This window comes from Temnothorax nylanderi, unplaced genomic scaffold (assembly GCF_030848795.1).
Source record: "Temnothorax nylanderi isolate EJ_2023f unplaced genomic scaffold, tnyl_v1.0 TNYL_tig0245_pilon, whole genome shotgun sequence".
Classification (NCBI taxonomy): domain Eukaryota; kingdom Metazoa; phylum Arthropoda; class Insecta; order Hymenoptera; family Formicidae; genus Temnothorax; species Temnothorax nylanderi.
This window is the reverse complement of record NW_027249307.1, coordinates 193,648-219,401: the sequence shown is the minus strand read 5'-3', so window position 1 is coordinate 219,401 and position 25,754 is coordinate 193,648. Positions and strand designations below refer to the sequence as shown.

General features: G+C 35.3%; 1 protein-coding gene and 1 long non-coding RNA gene across 6 annotated transcripts; one reads left to right on the top strand and one right to left on the bottom strand.

Annotated features, from left to right (window-relative positions):
* Nucleotides 1-44: 44 nt before the first annotated feature.
* LOC139779839 (uncharacterized) lies at nt 45-7,399 on the top strand. Of its 5 annotated transcripts, none has more exons than XM_071718318.1 (11): nt 45-1,302; nt 1,417-1,559; nt 1,696-1,765; nt 1,855-1,977; nt 2,054-2,349; nt 2,448-2,628; nt 2,852-4,044; nt 4,112-4,369; nt 4,457-4,880; nt 5,002-6,440; nt 6,537-7,399. In XM_071718318.1, the coding sequence occupies exons 1-7, from the start codon at nt 1,071-1,073 to the stop codon at nt 2,986-2,988; spliced, it is 1,182 nt and encodes a 393-aa protein (XP_071574419.1). In that variant the 5' UTR covers nt 45-1,070; the 3' UTR covers nt 2,989-4,044; nt 4,112-4,369; nt 4,457-4,880; nt 5,002-6,440; nt 6,537-7,399. The 5 variants fall into 5 exon arrangements, with proteins under 5 accessions (XP_071574419.1, XP_071574422.1, XP_071574420.1 ...); XM_071718321.1 differs by having other exon boundaries at nt 2,852-4,369; nt 5,002-5,195; nt 6,286-6,440; XM_071718319.1 differs by having other exon boundaries at nt 2,852-4,369; nt 5,002-5,195; nt 5,914-6,440.
* On the bottom strand, nt 7,020-7,918 carry LOC139779841 (uncharacterized). Its single transcript, XR_011720029.1, has 3 exons — nt 7,613-7,918; nt 7,320-7,360; nt 7,020-7,212 (listed from the first exon to the last, which is right to left on the bottom strand). It is a non-coding gene; the product is annotated as an uncharacterized lncRNA (long non-coding RNA).
* Nucleotides 7,919-25,754: the final 17,836 nt, after the last annotated feature.

Sequence of the window (25,754 nt, the reverse complement as noted above, 5' to 3'; positions counted from 1 at the left end):
GCACTTAATTTCTGCATATGTGTTATTCTAATTTTTTATGGAAGGGGTGCTAACTTAACAATATTTATTTCAGAAAACGTAAATTATTAGTGTTTCTATCTAATATATTCACATACGCCAATAATATTTTTTTGGAAAGAATAAACCCTCTTACAGAATAATAAAAAAAATTGCATTGCGTTTACCTGGTTTCTGAAAAGTTAGTTGCGTGCTTAGTTTTTATTGCTTGCTCAACGTCTGTGCTCGTATTTTGTGAAATACTCTTATCCGATGTATTTGCACTTGGGCCAGAAATTATAAATTCATCGTCATCACTTATATTCTTTTCAAAACTGCTGTCACTTTTTCCTCTTTGGCGCTTCAGTGCTCGGTATTTTTTAATTCGATTGTAGGACATTTTTGTTCTTCATCAACGTCAACCGTCAACCAAAGCCAAGAACAAATATACAGTGGAATGAGGGCTCCTGCAGACCAGCACGACGACGCGATGCGCGATATCCAATGAGCGTACAGTGATGAACGGAAAGGCTCATTATTGGATATCGCGCGTCGCGCGCTTTAATTATTATCGTGCTGATGTACAGCCGCTCTGAAAGAGAAAAACAAACCTCAAGAGATAAACATTCAGTTCGTTGCCGAAAGTTGTTAGTAGACGGTTAGCGTCGGCACTCTGTTAGGGCAAGGTGAACACGCGTCGTGTTCGTGACATTACATGTTTCGTAGCCGACTTGTAAGCATCGTTGTGACAGTTTTCATAATCTGTGAACTTCTTGGCAATTCTCTGGACCACAAGGAAAATTTCCACAATCTTTGAACTTTTTGGCAATTCTCTGGACCACAAGGAAGATTGTAAAGGTATAAGGAATAAGTATAATGAATACAAATAATACATAAAAAATAGACTGCCTGAATGCAAAACAATAATTATTTTAGATTATATTGTAGAAACGATCATCATCATTGCTGGGCTTTCATAATACGAGGATTATTTTCCGGACACGCCTCGGGTATTATAAACTTGATTATTTTTTCGATATAATCACATAATAAAATATAATTTTTTTACAGTCATGGATGAAATGGATCAGCAGTACGCTATTGTACTGTTTACCAATGAAACAAAAAAAGGGAAAAAAGTAATCGATCTTGTGCCAAAGTCGTGGCTAGTACAGGTAGACGATAAAAATTGGAAATGCTTCTATCCGCCTCCTAACGAAAGTAACGTGGCTACTTTCGTTAAGAAACAGAAAGTACCAAGTTCTTCCTGGAAAAAGTATGAAATTGAAATTATTAAACGTGCAGGTATGTATGCTTGTAATAATATTCTTAAGATTGCACAATGAAAATCAATCTTGGATTTTAAATTAAAAAAAACATTTTTTATACACATCAAAAAATATAATTTTATTTTTCAAGAGGATTATAATCAAGGTTTGAGGAGATTAAAACTAGCCTACAGCAAAGCTCATATTGACAGCACGCAGAACGAAGATAATTCAGATATGAGCGCCGAGAATGGAATAAGTGACTCTGAGAATTCTGATGGAAGCATAGATCAAGTAAGCAAATTAACAAAAAAAATATATATATTTTGATACTATATTAAAAAAAATTAATGTATTCTATGTATCATATTTATATCGATTGTTGCAATGTTAATTTTCGAACCTTAGACATACTTTTTTCCGTTTTCAGATGCGGAAGGATGACGATATTCGCAGTACCATCGACACACAAGTCAAAACAAAGGTTTTGAGACATAAAGGTGAACCTGGTTAATTTAAATATAGAATTTTTCTAGCGATTTTTATTTATTATATGTTTATAATAAGTATATGATTTGAATGCACGTAGATTCTGAGAGCAAGACTTCAAGAGACAATGAAAGCGACAATGACTTTGAAGACAGAGACAATGGAAAGAGAAGATATAAACGGAAGCGTTCAGAGTCTGTGCATCAAATCAGCAATTCTTGTGGTAATTTTTTAAAAATTGCATAGTTATTTTCTGTAGTTGCATATAACAATAAATTAATTTTAATTTCAATTCTAAGATAACGACGTACTTCAACTACATGTCAAAATGGACCAACTTCACGACGACATCGTTAAAGTTTACAGGAAACTTTCGAAAGGAATAAAAGGCACAAAAAATAGCATCCTGTATGATTTAAATAAAAAAGTTGATGCTATCAAAAATACAATTGCCATCAACGCAGCATCAGTATCAGGAGAGGATCTTAAAAATTATAAAGAAAACTTGGGAATTCAACTCCCTATAACTACATATGACGAATTTATCAAGTTTGACACAATGGTAAAGGAAAACAATGACAAGTCGACTGCATTGGTACGTTCCCGAAATTTTGTTTCATTTTGTCGTCTCATATTCTCGATTTAGATAGTTTTTGGCACATATGTTAAGTAAAATGTTAATATTGATTTCAGAGAGCGATAATGGCCAACCATTTGGGAAGTGCCACACAACTGAAAGAAGCTGTGCGACAAATTCTTGGAAAAATTACAACAAAGGCAGTGCAAGAACTTTACTCCGCTGCTGGAAGAAAAGGTCCAAATGGTGTAACAAAAAACAATTTCAGTGCAACGCATACCTACTCGTGTATGACAGGTAAATATACCTTTTATATACTATTGTTAATCTAATTACGTAATAGAACTATATTTTCATTGTTATTAATTTATTAATTTATTACTTTGGAAGTTTTGTGATTTTTTTCGATTTTTTTGGTGTCGAGAATTTATTCCAGTAAACTTTATTTCATTATTTATTAAACCTGTAATTTGCTGATATGAAGTATCCATTGTTCATTTTCGTGGAATTATTTTTTCAGATGTTATCAAAGACAGGATCGAGAAAGCCGATGAAAAGGCCATTCTGTCAGCAACCAGCCGATATTTATCAGGAGCTGGCGACCGCGAGGGCGGAAAGGCTATTAGAGACGCAAGAAAGCAACAATTGCCTCTCTAAAGTTACTACTTTCTAAAGTTTTATCAAGAGACACGGTAGTGTCTCGTGCCAAGTACACGCGGAGCGAGACCGACCGTGACTCTTTTACGCGACGCGACGGGTTGCGAGTACCCAAGATGTTGAGATCTCGATAACGAGTGAACGGATCAAGTTCTAAGTAGGCTTGATCGATAGCTTGGGGTCGACTTTGGGGGGGTATCTCCTATAATATTTTCCGCTACGTGCCCTACGAGCGGAGATATTGCGACGCAAAGTCCAAATGTGAAAATTTATTTTTAAGATACGGAGATACGGAGATACGTCGTCGTCTCTCAATCAATATAACATACATATATCAGAAAATGTCACTTTCACTTTTTCGACGCTGGCGGCGCAGGTATCGCCAGTTTCGATATCGCGCGCGTATTTCGATCGATCTAGTAGGCAAATTAAATAAGGTCGATAGACTTATCGGTCAGGAGGAAGATTTCTATTTAGGTAAATTAGGTATTAGGTATATAATACATATTGAGTCAATTGCTTCATGTTTATCTGGACCTCCCGTAAGTTAGCCGGTCAACTTCGACTTTATTAATTTTTTTTTTTTTAATCGTTTGTTGGTCGTTTGTTGGTGATTGTTGGCCTAATTAGAACGTTTGTTGGTTCTTAATTTTTGTTTAAATTAAAAAAGAAAAATTAGCCTTAAGTTAGCCGGAAAAATTTTATTTTTAATTAAAAAAAAGCCTAATCGATGCGTAATCGTTTGCTGATGATTGTTGGTCTAATTTTAGCGTTTGTTGGTTTATTATTAGTCTTAAAAATGAAAAAAACCGAAAAATTATCTCACATTAAAGTAATCGAAGATTGGTTTATTTGCCTACGACTTAAGGTTTATTTCTATCAATTTAAGGCTAACATCTATAAAACTGGCTATGAATACGGGCCTTAACATCGGCAGAAAATCGCGAAAAGATCAAGAAACATGGTGGTTCCCTTGATTTTATCAGTCGAAATATTTGCATTTTACTTTGAATATTAGAGATTAAATCAGTGTACAACAGCTTTAACGTGCACTGAGTGCGTACCAGCTCTGCCAGTGAAAAACGCTATAAAGAGGATTTATATCTTATTTTTTCTTGCATAGATAAACAGAATGTTATCGGAAAGTCATCTAAGCATTTTGAGAAGAATCTTCGGAAAGATGAACGTAGAAACCAATTGTTGCAATTAAGAAGAAAGAAGCGCGAGCAAGTATTTGCGCAGAACAGAAATCTTGGTGGTTTTTCTTCATCACCTGTTCTTATCTGCGTATTATAAAGGAATATGTTTTGATATATATTCCTTTATAATTTATGTTACAGGTTGCACCTGTTTTACAAAATCTTCAAGGTTCAAATAAAAGGTAAAGTTATATATTTCTTTATAATGCATATTTAGTGTTACTTTGTTTTTACTGTGATCGAGTTAATAAAAGTGTAACTTTTTTTAGGTTGGTTCAGCAGTTATAGCTATATTTTCTGAAGATAGAGCTCTTTATCGAGCAGAAGTTGTGAATATTGATACGTGGAAGGATGCATACGTAGTTCAGTACATAGATTTTGGAAATTGCGCAATCGTAGATCAATATAATATCTATTCTGTCGAGAAGAAATTTATGCATCTGCCTAGATTAGCAGTGCAGTGTTCCTTAAAAGATATTGTACCTAATAATAGTAACTCGAATTGGTCTGAAGTGGATAGTAACGCGCTCGATAATTGCTTCAGTGCTGATAAATACGAATGCATATTCCATAGTTTTAATGACGATCAATATATAATTTCATTAAACCATGATGGACAAGATGTGAGTAATATTTTGGTGCAAAAGAATCTTGCAGCCTTTACTACAAAAACCTCGACTGAAACAATCAGTGGTAAGAATTATTTCAAAATTCATTTATATTCCGATGCACATTTATAACAATAGTTATGCATTTCATATGTTAAATGCCAGATTATTTGACACACTTAAACATTATATTTTTTATATTTTAGCTCCAGAAACACATGATACAGAAGTAAAAGAACTCAATGTTATAGAAAGAGTGGACATAAGCCTCTTGAATGGCCAAACTCTCAAAACGAGAGTTTCTAATGTAAAAAATACAACCCAGTTTTATGTTCAGCTTCCATCTGCTTCAAAATGTGAAAGCATTGTTGATCAATACATGGCTAATAAAGATACAAAGGTATTATTTAGTACAAATGCATTTCAGCCACGAATCATATTCTGTCATATATTGCTCATAAACTTGATGGAAAATTAGAAAAGTAACTTCTCATTTTCTAACAACCATGAACTAACGGCTTGTCTTATTCACAAGCTATGATATCATTATTTAATAATTACAACAAAATTCATATATTTAAATTGTAATTTAATTGTAATTTAAATTGAAATTTCTTCAATTTCTTAAATGATTAAACAAATTCTAAGATTCGAAAATTAAACAAATTAGAAATTACTCATATTATTTCTTGAACTTTGATTCTGAAATATAATATATTACGGTGATGGAAAAGAATTTTATTCATGTATTTAAAAATTTAATATATTGTTAACACAAATGACTAACATCATGAATCTGGTTCATCCTATAACAAAATTTATATCTAGCCCAACATTCCTGAATGAATCGAATCGTACTTTCTGAAACTGTAGTAATATTTATAATTTCAACTCCATAAAATAAAATGTCTTAAATATCATTGCACGATGTATGGTATTAACAGGATAAATAATTAAAAATTGATTGTAACAGTATCATAATGAATGTTTCATCATAATGTTCGAATTTCCTAAAATAACAATAACTTAACATTGAAAAGAGCTTGTACCTTCTCATTCAGCCTAACGATCGTTCGCATGAACTCAAGCGAATCTTATTGATAAGAAGTTAATATCAGGTGATGCCGCGATTATCAACTCGCGAGTTATGTCTTGGCACGGGTTGTTTAGTCTATACAAATGGAACATGGAAGCGAGCTGTGGTGATTAACTGTACACGGTCCGTCGGGTTTGATGTAAAGTTCATTGATACTGGGGCATACGATGAAATCCTGAATGATGAGAGTGTACATAGACAGATATTTACAAATATTTCTACAGGTTTTATTGCTTCCACGATGCGAGTTAATGCCATATATCATGTTGCAATACGAAATTGTCATATTGGAACTGTTGAAATTATAAGTAAATTATGAATATGTATAAATAAGAAACTTGTAGTTTTGATATTCATTAATTCCCATTATTAATATGACAATCTAATGATCTAGGCTTTAGCTCTACCTGGAGAGCTCGTAGTCATGTAGAACCAAGCGTTAGAATGCTCCCTACAAGATGTGCCAGCGTCGTCCAACGTAGATAAACAATTGAAGGAACTCGAAGGCAAAGAAGTGTTAGTCTATGTGGAAGAAGTCAATAATAGCAGGTTTGTATAAATTTTACGCTGCAGTTACAAATATATAAGTAAGTTTCAAATAAATATTAACATTTTCTTGGATATTACCATCTTTTGTTCGTATAGACTTATCGTAAAATTATACGATCTATCCGGCAATGGGATAATGAATACTGAGGAGAAGATACCACCCGTATGTCCGATGCCTATTCTAAGTTCAACTCACAAGGTCTCGGTGTCGTATGCGGATCATTCTACCAATATCTGGTTGCAACGGTATTCGGACGTGGATATTGAGACTAAACTGTCGGAAGATCTTCAACAGTATTACACTAATTCTGGTCAAAGACTCGAGCCAGAGGTACATTTATTATGCGCAACGAAATATTTAGACGACGGTCAATGGTACAGAGGAAGAATCGTTAGTCTCACCGAAACAATGGCCTATGTTAATTACATTGACTACGGCAACACTGAGGAAGTTGCTCTAGACTCGATCATGATTTTGGAACCGCAATTTTATGAACCCTATCAATTAGCCATAAATGTATCGTTATCTGTATCTTTTATTGGCACTGAGGCTGAACAGAAGGACATATTACAAGATCATTTGATGAATAAAGATTTCTCGGCTGTATTTTACAACGTACACAAGAAGTGGATCGTCGATCTGATCGAAAATGAAGAAAAGCTCAGCGATAGATTCCGCAAGGGTTCAATTTCAAACTATTTCATAAATCTTTTTACAACTGGGATGCTCTTTTCTGGTGGCATGGCAATCTTGCGTGGCATTTTGTCGAATCTATAAAGCAATTATTTTATTGTACTTATGTAAACATATCATATATACACTACACGTAAAACCAAAGTAACACTAAATATGCATTATAAAGAAATATATAACTTTACCTTTTATTTGAACCTTGAAGATTTTGTAAAACAGGTGCAAGCTGTAACATAAATTATAAAAGAATATATATCAAAAAATATTTCTATGTGCAATTAGCATGTTTATATTAGTTCTAAATAATAGAAAAAAAGTATGCATACACACACATATTAAAATAATCCAAATATCATAAATAATAAAAAGATTTTCAATATTTGTCAAAAATGAAAATATACGTTTAAATGTATGCATACATTTTAGTTTTATTAATAAAAAAAATGTAAAACTATATATATTATTTTTTTATACATACTTTCTGCAACTGAAGGAAGAATATTAAAATACTTTGTGCGGCTGATGGATGAACGTGAAAATCCAAAAATATAAAGATGCGAGTCAATATCCAGTAATCCATCACATTCAAATGAGACTTTCTCGGCCAAAAGATATCTTTGTAAAACAAACTTCTTTGCTTTTGTGATCCAGCACGCCGTAACATATTTAAGCAATTGGCTGCAGTGTCCAATTCAAGAACTTTTTCTTCGGAAATCCATTTTGAAATTGCATGTTGCACAGATTGTTTATACTCTTGACGTTTCTATTTTACCGTTTAAAACGTATCAAATCTGCCGATGTTAAGGCCCGTATTCATAGCCAGTTTTATAGATGTTAGCCTTAAATTGATAGAAATAAACCTTAAGTCGTAGGCAAATAAACCAATCTTCGATTACTTTAATGTGAGATAATTTTTCGGTTTTTTTCGTTTTTAAGACTAATAATAAACCAACAAACGCTAAAATTAGACCAACAATCATCAGCAAACGATTACGCATCGATTAGGCTTTTTTTTAATTAAAAATAAAATTTTTCCGGCTAACTTAAGGCTAATTTTTCTTTTTTAATTTAAACAAAAATTAAGAACCAACAAACGTTCTAATTAGGCCAACAATCACCAACAAACGACCAACAAACGATTAAAAAAAAAAAAAAATTAATAAAGTCGAAGTTGACCGGCTAACTTACGGGAGGTTTTATCTGGAGAGAATTCGTATCCTTACATCGTATTACCACCGCTGCCGGAAAAGAAGGTTCTCTACGCTTGGCAGAAAGTGCCGCTAGGGAATTTTTAAGTCGATTCTTATGAATCAAGCTTGAATTCGACGTCTAGGTATCCCAGGTTGCCGATGACGAGGTCCAGATAGTGCGCTTCATAGTTTTCGGTGTCCAGGTGTAATAATACGTTGAATTCGATGTCTACGTGTCCCAGGTTGCCGATGACGAGGTCCACATAGTGCGCTCCGTAGTTTTCGGTGTCTACGTGTATTAATACTTTGAATTTGATGTCCACGTGTCCCAGGTTGCCGATGACAGGATCCAGATAGTGCGCTTCATTGTTTTCGGTGTCCAGGTGTAATCGTACGTTGAATTCGATGTCTAGGTGTCCCAGGTTGCCGATGACGAGGTCTACATAGTGCGCTCCGTAGTTTTCGGTGTCTACGTGTATTAATACCTTGAATTCGATATCCACAGTGTCCCAGGTTGCCGATGACGGGATCCAGATAGTGCGCTTCATAGTTTTCGGTGTCCAGGTGTAATCGTACGTTGAATTCAATGTCTAGGTGTTCCAGGTTGCCGCTGACGAGGTCCACATAGTGCGCTTCGTAGTTTTCGGTGTCCAGGTGTAATAATACGTTGAATGCGATGTCTAGGTGTCCCAGGTTGCCGATGACGATGTCTAGATAGTGAGCTCCGTAGTTTTCGGTGTCTACGTGTATTAATACGTTGAATTCGATGTCTAGGTGTCCCAGGTTGCCGATGACGAGGTCCACATAGTGCGCTCCGTAGTTTTCGGTGTCTACGTGTATTAATACCTTGAAATTGATGTCTAGGTGTCCCAGGTTGCTGATGACGAGGTCCAGATAGCGCGCTCCGTAGTTTTCGGTGTCTAGGTGTAATAATACCTCGAATTCGATGTCTACGTGTCCCAGGTTGCCGATGACGAGGTTCACATAGTGTGCTTTGTAGTTTTTGGTGTCTAGGTGTATTAATAACTTTAAATATGAATGTAGGACACGTAGATATCGAATTCGAGGTATTAATACACGTAGACACCGAAAACTACGGAGCGCACTATGTGGACCTCGTCATCGGCAACGTGAAACACCTAGACATCGAATTCAACGTATTATTACACCTGGACACCGAAAACTATGGAGCGCACTATGTGGACCTCGTTATCGGCAACCTGGGACACTTAGACATCAAATTCAAGCTTGATTTATAAGAATCGACTTAAAAATTCCCTAGCGGCAGAATTAAAATTATGTCATGACATAATAAAAATTCGCTGAATTAAAATTATGTCTAGACATAATAAAAATTGGACGAATAATAGTAATCTTTCGGAAGTAGAGGTTTTAAGCTTGAAATTTAAATTTTATTCATTTTTAAAGATAAATTTAGTGTTCCTTCAATTTTTGTGAGAAATGTATAATTTACTTTTACTTAAATATTATTAATTTTTATGTATTTGTTGGTATTGCTAATTTTGTGAATAATTAAAAAATAAAAAATAAAAATGTTTTGCAGATCCTTGCTTAACACTACAAAATAGGTGATATCAGTACAAAATTACCTTTTTCAAAAAAGGTAAAAAAAAGTGCCAAGTACACGCAATGTATTTTGTAAATTCAAAATTTAACCTAAGTGGTAGCTTTATATCTTTTTCACAAAATTATATTATCTAACTTAACTCAAGTGACATGTATTTCAAAAAAAAAGATGTAAAATCTTTAATTTCTTCTTCACAAAATTATATTACCTAACTTAACTCAAGTGACATGTATCTAACCTAAGTGGTAGCTTTATATCTTCTTCACAAAATTATATTACCTAACTTAACTCAAGTGACATGTATTTCAAAAAAAGATGTGAAATCTTTAAATTAAATTGCGCCAATTGTAAAGAGAATATGTATATTGCTTTGAAAGATAATTGTTATGCAACTACTTTAAAGAAATAAAACCCAAGTGGTATCTTCGTATTCCTATTCAAGGGTCTTCCTATTCTAAACCCAAGTGATAATAGCTTCTTAATTCTCTTTAACAAATTTTTAATATTACAAAGAATCATTTTAATTACAAAGAATTAAAGAAGTAACAGTACAAAATAAAAATATTTAATTAAAACAAAATAAATAAATTTTTCTTGTAAAAAAACTTGGCGCTGCTAGACTTTGAAATTTAAACATTAAAATTTAAACATTAGTACTAAGATTTTTGATTGAATAAAAAACAATAAACATAATTTAGGGAAGAATGCGACAGGAGTAAAAAAGCAGCGCCAAGTTTTTTTACAAGAAAAATTTATTTATTTTGTTTTAATTAAATATTTTTATTTTGTACTGTTACTTCTTTAATTCTTTGTAATTAAAATGATTCTTTGTAATATTAAAAATTTGTTAAAGAGAATTAAGAAGCTATTATCACTTGGGTTTAGAATAGGAAGACCCTTGAATAGGAATACGAAGATACCACTTGGGTTTTATTTCTTTAAAGTAGTTGCATAACAATTATCTTTCAAAGCAATATACATATTCTCTTTACAATTGGCGCAATTTAATTTAAAGATTTCACATCTTTTTTTGAAATACATGTCACTTGAGTTAAGTTAGGTAATATAATTTTGTGAAGAAGATATAAAGCTACCACTTAGGTTAGATACATGTCACTTGAGTTAAGTTAGGTAATATAATTTTGTGAAGAAGAAATTAAAGATTTTACATCTTTTTTTTTAAATACATGTCACTTGAGTTAAGTTAGATAATATAATTTTGTGAAAATATATATTACATACTTCAACTTATAAAAACTTTTTTATATATACATTTTAAAATGGACGAGGTGTGATCAAAAAGTTCGTGCAATGAATTTTTTCTGCCGACGTGGCAACATTGTAGGCTTCTATGGTGGTTTGGCGTCTAAGGGAAAGCCTTGCGAGTCATCAGTGCAAATTTGGTCACAATCGAGTGCATACGTATTTTTCTGTGCCAGTATTTGTGAACGCAGTTTTTTGCGCGGTCGAAATAAAGCGAGATGTTTTAATGCTCTCCACATTCTCAAAATGTTCACCCCGCATAATTGTTTTAACTTTAGGGAATAAGTCGCAAGGGGCTAAATCGAGCGAATGCTTTTACCGAATTTCACGAGAAATTTGATGTTGGTTCTTTACTCGGATAAAACATCTCCCCAAGGAACACATTGCAATTATAAAATTACGTTATTTTGACATCACATTAATCAAAAAATGATGTGAATTTGGTCATTATAACGTTAAAATGGCGTCATTTTGATTGCGATATGTTCTTAGGTTGTTCCATTTCGACCGCGCAAAAAAACTGCGTTCACAAATACTGGCACAGAAAAATACGTATGCACTCGATTGTGATCAAATTTGCACTAATGACTCCGTAAGGCTTCCCCTTAGACGCCAAGCCATCATAGAAGCCTACAGTGTTGCCACGTCGGCAGAAAAAAATTCATGGCACAAACTTTTTGATCACACCTCGTATAAACATATATTTTATATACATATATTTTGTTATACATATACGTAACAATGTAGTGCTTTAATAAAACAAATTACAATTATAAATTTGTATTTTTTATTAAATTGACCGACAGTCGAGCCAATACTGGGGAATAACTAATCTTAGATTCGGCCCAATATGGGCTAATAAATGTGACCCAACACTGGCAATCAATGTTGTCCCCGTACTAATACTCTGTGTCGGGCCAAAGTTGGCGCCAAGAGTTGGCCCAATACTGACAATCAGTGTTGTCCCCGTACTAGTACTCTGTGTCGGGCCAAAATTGGCGCCAAGAGTTGGCCCAATACTGGCAATCAGTGTTGTCCCCGTACTAGTACTCTGTGTCGGGCCAAAGTTGGCGCCAAGACTGGGACCCGTGTTATCATTCCGACATTGCCCCAGTAATGACCCCGATCTTAGCTTGTACTGGCCCAGAATCGTCAGCCAGTACTGGTAACTCTGGCACCAGTATCAAGCCAGCACTGAGCCTTTATGAAATTCGCACATGGGGTATTATTACTAGCTTTTCGGCCCGCGCTTCGCGCAAATAAAACTATTATCAATTATATCAACATGTAATAATTTATGTTATATTATAAATATTGTTAGGATACGTATTAATATTATTATGTTATTTATTATTAATGTTATTAAAATATTTGATGAGAGAAAAAGAGACAGAGAAGAGAGAGAGAGAGAGAGAGAGAGAGAGAGAGAGAGAGAGAGAGAGAAAGAATCGAAGTTATTAATCTATTGAGACATGTAGGGGGCAGTGGGGATCATTGATACGATTTTTTTCAAGAGTTAAATAAATAACTTTGCAGATAGATTAAGATAAATGTAATAGGTTAAATTTAAAGGCTTGTCCTTCTACTTACGTGTTTTGATTGCCTTTTTGCTGTAGGTTAATAATAAGAAATGTTATAACATTTTTTGTAAAAAATGAAATTCGTATCAATGTGCCTCATATACGGGGTACAATGATACGGGCATGGGGCACTGATTCTCAGTGTGATCTATATTAATATTATTCAGAAATAAATTGGATTATGGATAAAGTTCCGAAAAGCCCATACCTCCGATCGTTCTGAAATTTTGTATACTATTATATTTTGATATGCTAATTATGAATATGTCAATGAAAATTGGCGCAAAGGTCATTTTCTAGGTAAAAATTAAAAAAATTATTTTTTGCATATTTTTTAATTATCTAAATAAATATACATTTTAGAACAAAAAGTTTTAAATAAAAATTGTACATCTCTTAAAAACGCAACTTTTATATTCTATACGCTATTACTGTAAAAGCAGTATTTAACGAGAAAAATGCACACACAATTGAAGTATTATTTAAAAATTCATATTAACTTTCCACGCATTTTCTAGTCTCGTTTAAGTACAATGCGTGGAATTTATCCTCTGACTATCCTGACTATATTAAATTGTAGATGTTATGCATACACACACACACACACACACACACACACACACACAAACGAGGCGGTGCGAGGGGGGGCCTTCGGCCCCCCCCCGCACCCCCCCGTGGTTGAAAGCGTGGAACTCGCTTTACAACTTAAAGTACATCTGAATTGTAAAGCGAAATTATAAAGCACATGCATGGGAAGGGGGGTGCAGGGGAGCAAAATCCCCCCACCCACGCATGTACTTAAACGAGCTTGTAAAGCGCGTCATGAACCCATATTCAACTCCTCACAGATATAAAACGCGTTTATTCAGGTATTTCTGAATAATATAAAACAAAATAATTTCTTGTTATCTCGTTTTTTCTTACATTATATTTTTCTCGTTAAATACTGCTTTTACAGTAATAGCATATAGAATATAAAAGTTGCGTTTTTAAGAGATGTACAATTTTTGTTTAAAACTTTTTGTTCTAAAATGTATATTTATTTAGATAATTAAAAAATATGCAAAAAATAATTTTTTTAATTTTTACCTAGAAAATGACCTTTGCGCCAATTTTCATTGACATATTCATATCAAAATATAATAGTATACAAAATTTCAGAACGATCGGAGGTATGGGCTTTTCGGAACTACAGCCAAAATATCTTACTTAATACTATAAACTACATAGATACATATTGATATGTATCAAAGTGCTCCACGAGTCAGTGTACGAATCTGCCCCACAGCGTCATACATAATAAAATATATTCTCAGCCGAAAATAATACAAAGTCATGTCAATATTTTCGACAAATTAGTAAGAGATATACTGTTTCTTACTTTTGACGAAATATTTATTTAGTATTAATCAGATTAATGTGAAAAATTACGCTTCAAAGACTTTTGAAAATATTTACCTGAGAGTACGCAAAACACGTTTATACCTGTCATTCATCAAGTGGCTACTGCTCGCGTACGAAATTTGGTTAGGTTATTCGTGTATCATAACGCCATATATGCATGGATACGTGACCTTCTTAGATGTTTCTCATGCAGAGATATGATGACTGTATCAATGTTCCCGCTGTATCAATGATCCCCACTTCCCCCTATATATAGTAATAATAATTTTATACTACAGTTACAATTTATATACAATTTATATATTTTTTAATAAATATATATAGATTTATACATATAAAATACATATATATAAAGAATAATATTTATTTATATAATAATTGTAATTTATAATTTATTTTTTTTCTTATGATTTTTTCATCCTTGTCAGCGTCTTGTTTCCGCTTCTTCTTTTTCTCCTTATCATCCTCCTTCTTTTCTTCCTTCTTTTCTTCCTTACAATTTTCTTTCTTCTCACATTCTAATGTTATATTATCTTGTGATCTTTCAAATTCAATCATTGCAGTTATTAATATCTCGTCCTGACCATCTTCTAATGCTGAAATTTTATATATTGAAAGAAATCGTATAAACGATTTAAACATCTATATACAATTAACTAATTAATTATTATTCTTACTTACCATTTCTAAATTCTTCCAATTCTCTCAATCTCTCTGTTGATTCTTCACTCGAATTATGTTCCATTTCATTAGGGGAGACCGGGGCAAATCGTGACATTTCGCGTTTACCAATTTTTCCTGAGAACACTGTTATAGATAAAAAAATACTGACAGTAGTTTTTTAATGGTTCAAACCTCTAGTTTAAAAAAAAATTTTATTTGTGTCTTTTTATTACATAACTTTTAGAGTAGAACACAAAATGTCTCACCATGTCTCGTGTCACGAATTACCCCGATACCGGGGTAAATCGTGACAGAGTACGGGGCAAATCGTGACACTCCTGTTCTATCCTGTTTTAATGACTTTATTCAAAACTCATAACATTAATTTACTCTGAAACAAGATAAAAAAGACAAAAAATGATTAAGAAGTGCTTTAGTCATCATTAGAACTGCAACGAATGACTTTTCTCGGGCGTCCACGTTGTCTGCGAGCTGGTTGCTCTTTGGAAGGCTTCTTCCTCACATTCTTGTTGGTTTTTTTGGATTTATGTGTTTGCTCCTCTATCAGTGCGTCTACTTCGTTGGCGTCAGTCAGAATTGCAGTCTTCCTGCGTTTTCGTGCTCTTCTCGTGACCTTCCTTTCGCCCGCTTTGGGAAACGATCGAATGGATTGAAGGACCTCAGCGAGGGGAATGTCATCGTCGCTGATGTTTGGGCTTGAGGCCTTGGGCATACCATTTTCGGTTGACGATTCTGGCCGTGATTGGTCCTCTCCACTCCATGCTCTATCAGTGACATGACCGGGCAAGAAATCAATTTCCTGAAAAACGTCTGGATTGAGAGGAAAGATTCCTGCAGTTTGAAATCCGGATCTGATATTTGAACTTGTTGCGGCTAAAGGCAATGCTGAGGTGACGATTGAAGGGATGTCATAGATCGTCATCGTTCTTCCGGGATTATTCAACATCCAATAATCGCAATGCGTATTATAAGATTTTTTTAATGGACCAAAAACACTCCTATCCAGGGGTTGGAGTTTATGTGAACAGTGGGGCGGCAAAGATAAAACTGTGATATGATGCTGTTGACAAAACTGGAGGGCATCAATTGAGATATGAGATTGATGATTGTCCAGAATTAAAAGCACAGGATTTGCCGCTGAAGCCTGACAGTGGTTTTGAAAATGTCTCAAAAACAACACAAAATCAGAAGCAATCATCCAGCCACTTTTGTTCGCACTTCCGGCGCTTCCGATTGGTGCGTTGGACAAAAAATGAGGTTTGAAATTTTAGAACTCTAGTTAATTATTGGGTGCTTACGAAGAAGCGCTCGGGGCGGCTCGGAGTTAGATTTTGGTATAGCATATGTTACGTGCACTATACCAAAACCTAACCCCGAGCCGCCCCGAACGCTTCTTCGTAAGCACCGTGTCACGAAATACCCCGAGTGCTCGTGTCACGAAATGCCCCAGCGTCACTTTTCATTTTTCGGTTTGCAAAAAATCCAGACAAGATGAAAGTGCATACAATCTGTGATTCACACACGTGTATAACAATCTAGAGAACAAGTAAAACTTACCGAATGATATTTCTAACGGATGAATTCGTAGTAAACACAAAAAATCCGAGATCTGAAAATTTTACTTCGACAACACAAAAGCACTTTTTCTGACACTGCCAACGTTACACGGTAAATACGCGTGTCAAACTTCGTTGTAACATAGAAGGCCACTAGCGCCACCCACAGTAATTATTTCAGATTTTTAGCTGCGCATGGGTTCCGATGGCGCGCATTTCAAATTTTTCGCGTTGTCACGAATTGCCCCGGTCTCCCCTACTTATCGCTTTCATTTCCGATGTATTTTCCATGATTATGACATTTAATATGTGAAATCAGCAACTTATAGTCACTCTTGTTTCCGCTTCTTCTTTTTCTCCTTATCATCCTCCTTCTTTTCTTCCTTCTTTTCCTCCTTACAATTTTCTTTCTTCTCACATTCTAATGTTATATTATCTTGTGATCTTTCAAATTCAATCATTGCAGTTTATATTTATTTAAAAAAATATATAAATTTGTATTATAAAATTATTTATTGTGTATGTGTGTGCATACATGTGTATGTGTGTGTATACGCGAAAACAAAAGAACATCTGTGTGTGTGTATATGTGCGTGTGGGTGTGTATGCGCGTAGGTGCGTGTGTTACGTGCGTGGGTGAGTGGGGGGGGGGCGTAAAACAAAAAAAAGCTGCGACATTTTTATCCCCGAAAAATTTGCAACATTTTAGTACCAATTTCGAGAGAATCGGCCCATAAATGTGGAAGTAGTTCGCGTACATACAGACAGACAGACGACGTGACTTATATATATAGATTAGTATTACTTAAAAAAGTATTATGATGAAATCCATTTATTACTATGTTTCCTTTTATAGGTAATCTTTTTTTTTAAATGTAATTTGCGCATAGTTCGTATCCATACACTGAAAGAAAAATCCAGGTCTAAATGATCAGACAATTCGTTCGAAAATTAACAAACGGACAATCCGACACTTTCAATCGGAATAATTAAAAAGCCGATCAATTATCAATGATATCCGGCTATCATTGATTGGACATTATTCTAATCTTGATCGGCTTTTCATAATTCCGATTAAAAGTATCGGATTATCCATTTGTTAATTTTTGAACGAATTGTCCGATTATTTATTTCTCTGAGTGTAGCAAACATTTTTAAAAAATTTATTTAAATTAGTTTATTTATACACAATCTTATATTAATTATTTACTTTATTACAATCATACATTTACTCATTTATACACAGCAATAAATCTTTTAATCATTTCTTGCAAATACAGACACGAGATGATAATCGGGAATCGTCCCCAGAATAATGTTAGATTTAACTGCTGAATCATGAGTTGAATGAAGAAATATCAAACTGACCCCTAAAATCCATACCTATCCCACAGCCTAACCATTATTTATTACTTATTAAAATTTAATTTCCGTTGTTTACACAAACGGCTAACAACATAAAAGCAGAATTTCTTCATTTATTGACAAGAAATGCGTTTGATACAGTGACTTTTTTTTACTACACAAATGCAATCATTCTCAAGATTTTTCTCGCAGTATACGTCAGCTAATTCGAGAAGATTTACAATAAAGAAATAGTTTAGTAGCGAATTGTAGACGATAACGATTTAATATAAAACGTACATATTCAATTCAAACTCACCTAACAGATCCTCTATAGATGATAGATTGAATATGTCGATATATAAATATCTTAAAAAAGCTTTATATACAACATACGAACATAACGACATAGTCATTATGCTGCATAACACTGTCAGAAAAAAATACGTTGATAAGTATGTAACAAACAAATAAAATATTGTTTGTAAAATGTCTTTGTATATTTCAAAAATTCCTATTGTTATTACCGATAATATTTGGTTGCTAAGTTATTCCACATTTGTAGTGAATTTAACGGTAAAATACATTACATTTTAACATAAAATCTGTGATGTACTGCAGTATATTTTATTTGTTCACAACTAGTATTTTACATAAACTAATATTTAATCAATTATATTTATAATTTTTAAATCAATTATAATAAATCAAGTTATTGTAAATAAATATTTTACAAAATTAATTAATTATCACATAAAATATAGTTTTTATATTTATTGCTAGATAATTTAATGTCATAAATTATCTAGCAAATAAAGCCATGAACAACACTTTTACATTCTATTATAAATATATTTCATTATGTCATAATAAAGAAAATTCTTCTCCTACTTATCATTGACAGAGATTTTTCATCCGAGTCTTTAAGCTAAAGAGAAGAGACTGCCTCTCGCTTCTTCCTTGTGTTTATCTTGTTTTTAATCTATGTTCTTGGTTCTTGGACACCGAAGACGGATGCGTTCGCTCATTGTAACGCGGGATAAAAGAGCTATAGGTAGCGGCAATAATCGGACGCGGGACAAATGTTCAGTCTCTCTGGATGATAAGAAACTTGGTCCACGTATCTGTCCGCATTCCTCCAATGACTCACTCGCTCTCCTTACGAGAGCCCCTGAAAGTTGTCGGGTTATAGATATAAAAAGCCAGGAATGATACAGGCCTAAGCCGCAATCGTGACCGAACTGAGTCGATACTGAGTGCTCTCGAGAATTTTGTTGATGCACTCACTTAAGAGATCTTAACGCGAAGAACATAAGTGGCAGTTTTCAAAAGAACGAAATAATAGCGTTCCGTTTCTTTTACTGATAACTTTGAATTATTGGACGATTAAATAAGCGTTTAAAATTTAAGAAAAAAAATGTTTTTGAGTGAAAGGAATTCAAAGCTCGTTATTACAAAATAAATGCGGCCTTTTTAATTTCAGAACTTGTCACTAATTTTTTAACGAATCGTGTGTGTGATAATGCAGAATAAAAAAATTACTAAATCGATGAGGCTGAAAATATTTTACAAACCCGAAATGCTAATAACGCGCAAAATGTCGCGTAATTACTATCCGCACGCGCCTTTCCCCGATTTCACTTCTCGTTCCGCAAGTTTCATGGTAAATTTGCGCTGTAAATTCAATTAACATGTAAATCAATCTCACGCTTGCTGGTAGGTATATAGTCGGGATAATTATAAGTAACACACTTACGCATTTATATAAGTATTGGCAAGCCGATTGCGGAATACAAAACGTATACAAAGTATCTCGAATTATAACACCTTTTATTTCCATTATATTGAATTACACATTTTATTTATTTCAAATTCTAAAATAAAACTTGCGTTGACATTATGCAACATTAATATATGTTTTTAATAAGGTTTCAAATAAGGTTCTAAAAAGACAAAAATCTCATTAATATAAAATCACAATTTGAAGTTAAATAAAGGATGAGGTTTCATTATTTATTTGTTATGCATCAAAAAATGTTATATGGCCGATGGATTGTAATTTGGGAGTTTGAACATTTCTATTGAAATAAAATAGATTCGAAATTAGACAACGAATGAAAGGGATAGAATATATTCTACACAGAAATGAGAGATACGCATATAGGATATAGTTCGCGACCATGCAGTCGCGCGAAAACTCGTTTCCCTCAACGCCCGGCGGTGATCTCGCGTGTGGGTATTAATAGATTAGCGAAGAGCACGTCTCCTCTTAATTCCATCCCATTACGGGTTCGGTTCCTTGCCGCGCGAGGCGGGCCCAACCGATTACGGCCAGATAGCCGAAATCGCCGGGCAGCCGCGGAATTAGACCGAATTACCCAGCCGCGGGATGATCGGCCCGCGCAATTTCTCTCGGAATGACGGACACCGTTGTTGCCAACCAGCAGCCGGGCGAGATCTCTCGCAAAAGTGCTCTTCGAACCGCCTGTTGCTCGATAATAACAAACGACAGTGCATCATAAATAGTGACATAACTGCTTGCTGACGTTTGAAGCGGGTTACATGTCACATCACACTAAAATATATATAACTTATTTTAAGATATTGATGCACTTTTGAGAAGAAAACAAAACGATCAATAATAACTTTAAAGAATCTTAATTAATAGTCGTGTAATGCTTTCAGTATTAATTTTCATCGAATAATTATAATTAAATAAAAATTAGTTATAATTAAAAGCAGTTATAATCAAATAAAGAAATTCCGAATATTTTCAAAAAAACTAGTATTAAATTCCACTTTTCCATTAATTTCAGCTGCTGTTGAAATCCATATTATTTCTCCTTCGCGTCAATCCTTTCTTTGTTACAAAGAGAATGGCTACTACTCAAGGGCCGAAATTTCGCCCACGGTCGATCCCTTAATTTGAAATCCATTCTCGTGTCTCATCCTCGAGGCTACGGCGGGCTCCTCCTCGAAAGCCCGTAGGACGTTTCGGCCGGCTACCGGATAGCAGCGGCCATGCACGACGAGTATGCGAAAGGACTATGGAAGGGAAAAGTTTTGAGGGAGTAAATGACAGGCTTCGGCGGCCGCCCCGGGACTCGAGGATGATTGTTTTGATTAATTTCTCCCGTCATTCGGTAGCCAACGCTGCGCCGCGGCCGGCGGCACGTATTCACAAAACACGAATCGCAATGCTGCTATAAGCGATGCTAGCTAAGATAATTTGCGTTAAATTTTGGTTAGTGAGAAAATGCTGAAAATAGTTGTTAAATACAGTACATTCATAATAACGTATACAAAAGTATCATTAATAATAAGAAATAAAATTATTAACTGTGCTCATTGGCTTCTTAGTAAACGTTTACGCGTAGAATGTTGTCTCTAAATATCAACAAGATTATTTGTGTTTCCTACAATAAGAGAATATGGAAATGCAGTTTAAGATAATGTGGCTCTAACATGTGGAAAATGTTTTAACTTGACGACAGAAATGAGGGTGAGGAGGGACGGCCGGTAAATACTCCACCACGGGTGCAAAGTACGGAAATTGATTTTAAATGCCCAGCGGGGATCCGAACGTGCGCGAGGACCGGTAATTGTGCGAATTGTGTCGTTCTGGAAGTCACGGGATTTCGAGAACGCAATTGCGTGCTCTCGATAGCGACACCGTTATCGCGCGATCGTTAGCGCGAGAGCGCGTTGGCACACGCGCGAAACAGTTTCGAGTGAGCGGCGCGGCGGGGTGCCAGATTGTTTATCGATAACCGCAAACGCAAATATGCGTGCCATTTTATGGATCTCGGAGGATTGAGTTAATATCGATGTGCATTGCGAAAATTGTCATTCTTTTGTTTCTTTGCACAATAGTACTAGAGAGAGTTCTCCACTCTTCTTTTCGTTTATGAATTTTCTCATAAATTATGGATTAGTGTACTTTAGAAATTAGATATTAAATAATTTACTAATTAGACTTTCAATTTCGAGAAACGATTGCACAAGTAGTCATCAAATGTTTGAGACTTTGAGACGAAGATTTGAGAAGATTCTGCAATAGCTTTTCTGATCATTGTTTCCCATTCGCATTCACTTGTAATCCTTTTCAACGATTCAAATTAAACTCGTAGCGGTATCATCAACGCGTGCACATTTGACGGCGAACGCAACAAGAAAACAAGCCGAAGGAAATAGGGAGAAATCCAAAGCTGAATCGTGCGCGCCGAGGAGAAGGTTTGTCCGCAGTGTGTTAAAGGGTGCGAGGAGAGGGAGGACTAGAGGGCGCAGAGTAACGTCGTTGGACACATGAATGAGAAACGAGCCGGTGCCTCGTGGAGGCAGGAGGTCCGAATGGGCCAATAACTTTGTGAGATTATGTTCCTGGATATAAAGGGGACAGTGGTACTTTGCGTTACGACGCCATGTCAGATCCCCGCTTCCCTTCTCTCCCTCTCACTCTCTCTCTCACTCTCTCCTCTCTCTTCGCTCTTCCTACGACTTCACCTCTCTGATGCACGACTGTCGTTCCTATTCAAATGCACGCCTCTGCAAACCGGAGGTGATGGCTCCAACAAATTCAGAGTATGATTCACGGCTCGACGATACCCTCCGCGGAGGGCCATCCGTGGAAGGACCCGAGCCGTAAAGGAAGTCGTCGTACGACAGGTGATGTCGACGAGACAAGCGCGACCGTATCCGCTCGTTTCTTTGTAGCGCGTGTAACAATTTCTTGACTGATCTTGTCGGCCTCTCTTTTACCGATATTTCCATCGGAGTAACAATTAAATGCTTTTCCATCTGACAGATCAATTACAAAGTAAAAATTACAAAGCGAATAAAGGGAACTTCTTAGTTGTCCTAATTTTCCCCTTAAAACAGACCCTCATTTGTTTTATTTTTTCATTTACATAAATATAACAGGAAGAATCTTGATGTAATTTTTCATCTTGAATCGCGACTTTAAAGATAACGATTTCTTCATCGAAGAACCTACGCCATCAATTTGAGATTGAAACGCCAAGTACTTTTTGTCATATGTGTTATGAGATACGGTCATTGCCACGTTATTAACTAAAAGTTGATCAAGCTATGTTTAAGTTTCGCTGTTACGCTGGATCTCTTGGCGCGGATTCGGTTCACGATACCAGGATACCACTCGTCCACGGGCGCGCGCTGCGCGTTGCCGCTGCGAGCTCCTGTGGTGCTCACCGGGCTTCGACACCCACACGCCATGTCGCCTCACCAAACACATAAATAAAACCGAGAGTCCCCCGAGCGCGCATGTTATTGTTCGTTGAAGCGCGCGTTTCGGACGGAGTGAGAATTATTTGAGTATCGTGCTTGTTGTTATGTTAATTGCATTGCCTTCCCCCTTTCTCTCTTTCTCTCTACTATTTTGCCACGGGACATTGGGATTTTGTCAGACCGGTCAATGGAGAACTGGTCGTTAAAGTATAATTGGATAAAATTATTTGGAATCTTCTCTTCCCGTCACGCGGCTGATTCTACATCTGCCTGTCTTATTCCTTCTTTTTCCTACTTTCCGTTTCGCGTGGAGCTTCGTGGTCCGGCAAGGTAATGGAATCGATTAACCCCGCACGCGAAAATAGCGGTGGTCCTAAGAGGTGGTCCTAAAAGATATTTGTCTCTAGAAAATATTACAAATTTTCTTTTAAAATTCTGCCTCGCGATGTTGTTACTTTTATGGAGCGTTTGATAGGCACTCGAAGAATATCATCAATACTCCGTCTCAAATATATTAAATTGCTACAAATTTTACGGAAACTTAAATGAGTATCGAATAGTTATCAATATATCAAATAAACATTTTCTTAATTTGTTCTACTGTCATTAATTGGTCGATATACAAGATAAAACATGTAAAAAAGTATCGACCAATAATCATTATTAATCAAAACGATAATTAAGTAGTAAATTAAGTTTGAGGGAAGTTCACATGTCGTTTTTATATTGCAACAAAGATAACAATGTACCGGTCGGTTTGCGGATTTGCGGTGACTCGAAGTTCCTGACGAGTGATATCGCAATTATTGGAGGCCTTGAAGAATCGGAACTTCTAATTACTGGTAACAACTTGAAGGCAATGTAAAATATTCCTAATTATCAATTAAGACAGAAAAGATAAAAAAGATTTAAGAAGTCGCGCAAAAAACCGAGTCGCTGATACTTGGATCTTGCAAATCAAACGATCAGTTGGAAATGGTATATATAGATATATAATGGTATATAAGAAGTATATGTACACCGTAATATCGCACGTGTAACAATTATGGAAAATAGCTTAAGTTAATCTCACATCTGGGCATAAATTAAGTCTACCGTGCCTTCCTGCAAGCTGTCTATTACTAATCCGCGAGTGACTTACGATCCCGGACGGCCTCGGAGGAATTCTAATCAACTAGCCGGACGTGCCTCTTAATAACGGGTCTGTCTTAATTAAATTAAAATTCCCATCGGGCCCCGCTACGCGATCTCTTTCTCGGGGCGTGTCTGAAGGAATCGACCGTCCGGCCAATCCGACTTGACGAACCGACTCCTGGCAACTTGACCTCGCCAGGAAACCGAATGGGCGAGATCGAATCATAAACTAAATATATATGAATGTATTATTGTATGTATTATTGAAAGTTGAAGATTACCGCTGCATTACCGCTATATTTTTAAGAGGGTAGGAATTGATATAGTATTGTTACAAATACATCGTGAAAAATAATAATTGTTTCAAAATTTTTCTTTTACAGATACATGAACTATATATATTAGAATTATGAATATAATAATAAGGTAAATCATTTTTTATATATATAATAAAATATCATTATATTATATACTGTTATTAAATATGGTAAAATTCTGCAAACGTTCGAAGCGTTTTGTTTCAAGACCAGTAACTTTTTGGAGATATTAATTTGTCACATTTTAAGTGCCTCATCTTGTATACATATAAGGCCCACGAGTCAAACGCGGGTTTGTCATTCAGTTAAGATTATTTATAGAATCTCAGCGATCTCGGACGAGACAGATAACGACAAACGAGGTCCCATAACTAATAATTAATCCATCCACGACGATCCGACTGTCCCGTCCTGATTTGTGTTGTCCCCGCCCTCGATTTGGGGTGCGTGAAACCCCGATCCTCTCGTATCCGCCAAGCATAATATTACCATTCTTTACTCGTTAACGATCGGCAGCCAGTCAACTGTTTTACCGAACAGATCGCGTCCTCCTCGTCCTCCTGCTCTTCCTTAAAGATCCCTTTCGTCTCCTTTCTTTCTCCGATCCCAATTTATTATGAAACCAAAAGCTTTTCCCGCGATAGTCCCTCGCGCGCTCTCATTCGATATTCATAAAGCGGCGGGCCCTCTGAGTGTCTCTTAATATTCTACAGGCAACGATATCCCCGTTGTCGCTTGATGGTCCCCGAGAAACTTCGTACAAATTGTTTTGTTCGAGTTAATTATCGTGAGATACATGCGATTTGAGGATCAAATATGAGCGTAAATGTGCTCGATTCGATATGCTTGGCGATCCTATGACGATTAACGCGGCGCGGCTATATACATATGTATATATAATTCGAGTTAAATTAACTCATTTACATAAGTCTACGTCTGATGATTTGAAATTGTCCAGAGCTAGAATCAGTTAAACATTGACATTGAGTAAGTTTCGTACGCTTAGACTTATTTTGCGGACACCAACGTTAAAAATTATCGTTATCAATTCAATTTCCAACACAAATTAAAAATGTAAGCATCACTTTTTACTGTAATAAAATAATTTGTTAAAATGTTATAAAATGAGAAAATAGGATTTAAAAAATTAAGCGGTCTGTTTTCATAACTATGTTCTACGTGTATATTACAGTTTCTCGCATTGGCGCGTGCATTTAACGCTTCCTTTTATTAAAATAAAATAATAATTTTTGGATGATACATTCTATAGGAATATAAGCTCATAATTGTATATGGAAGTAGCTAGAGATTTATGT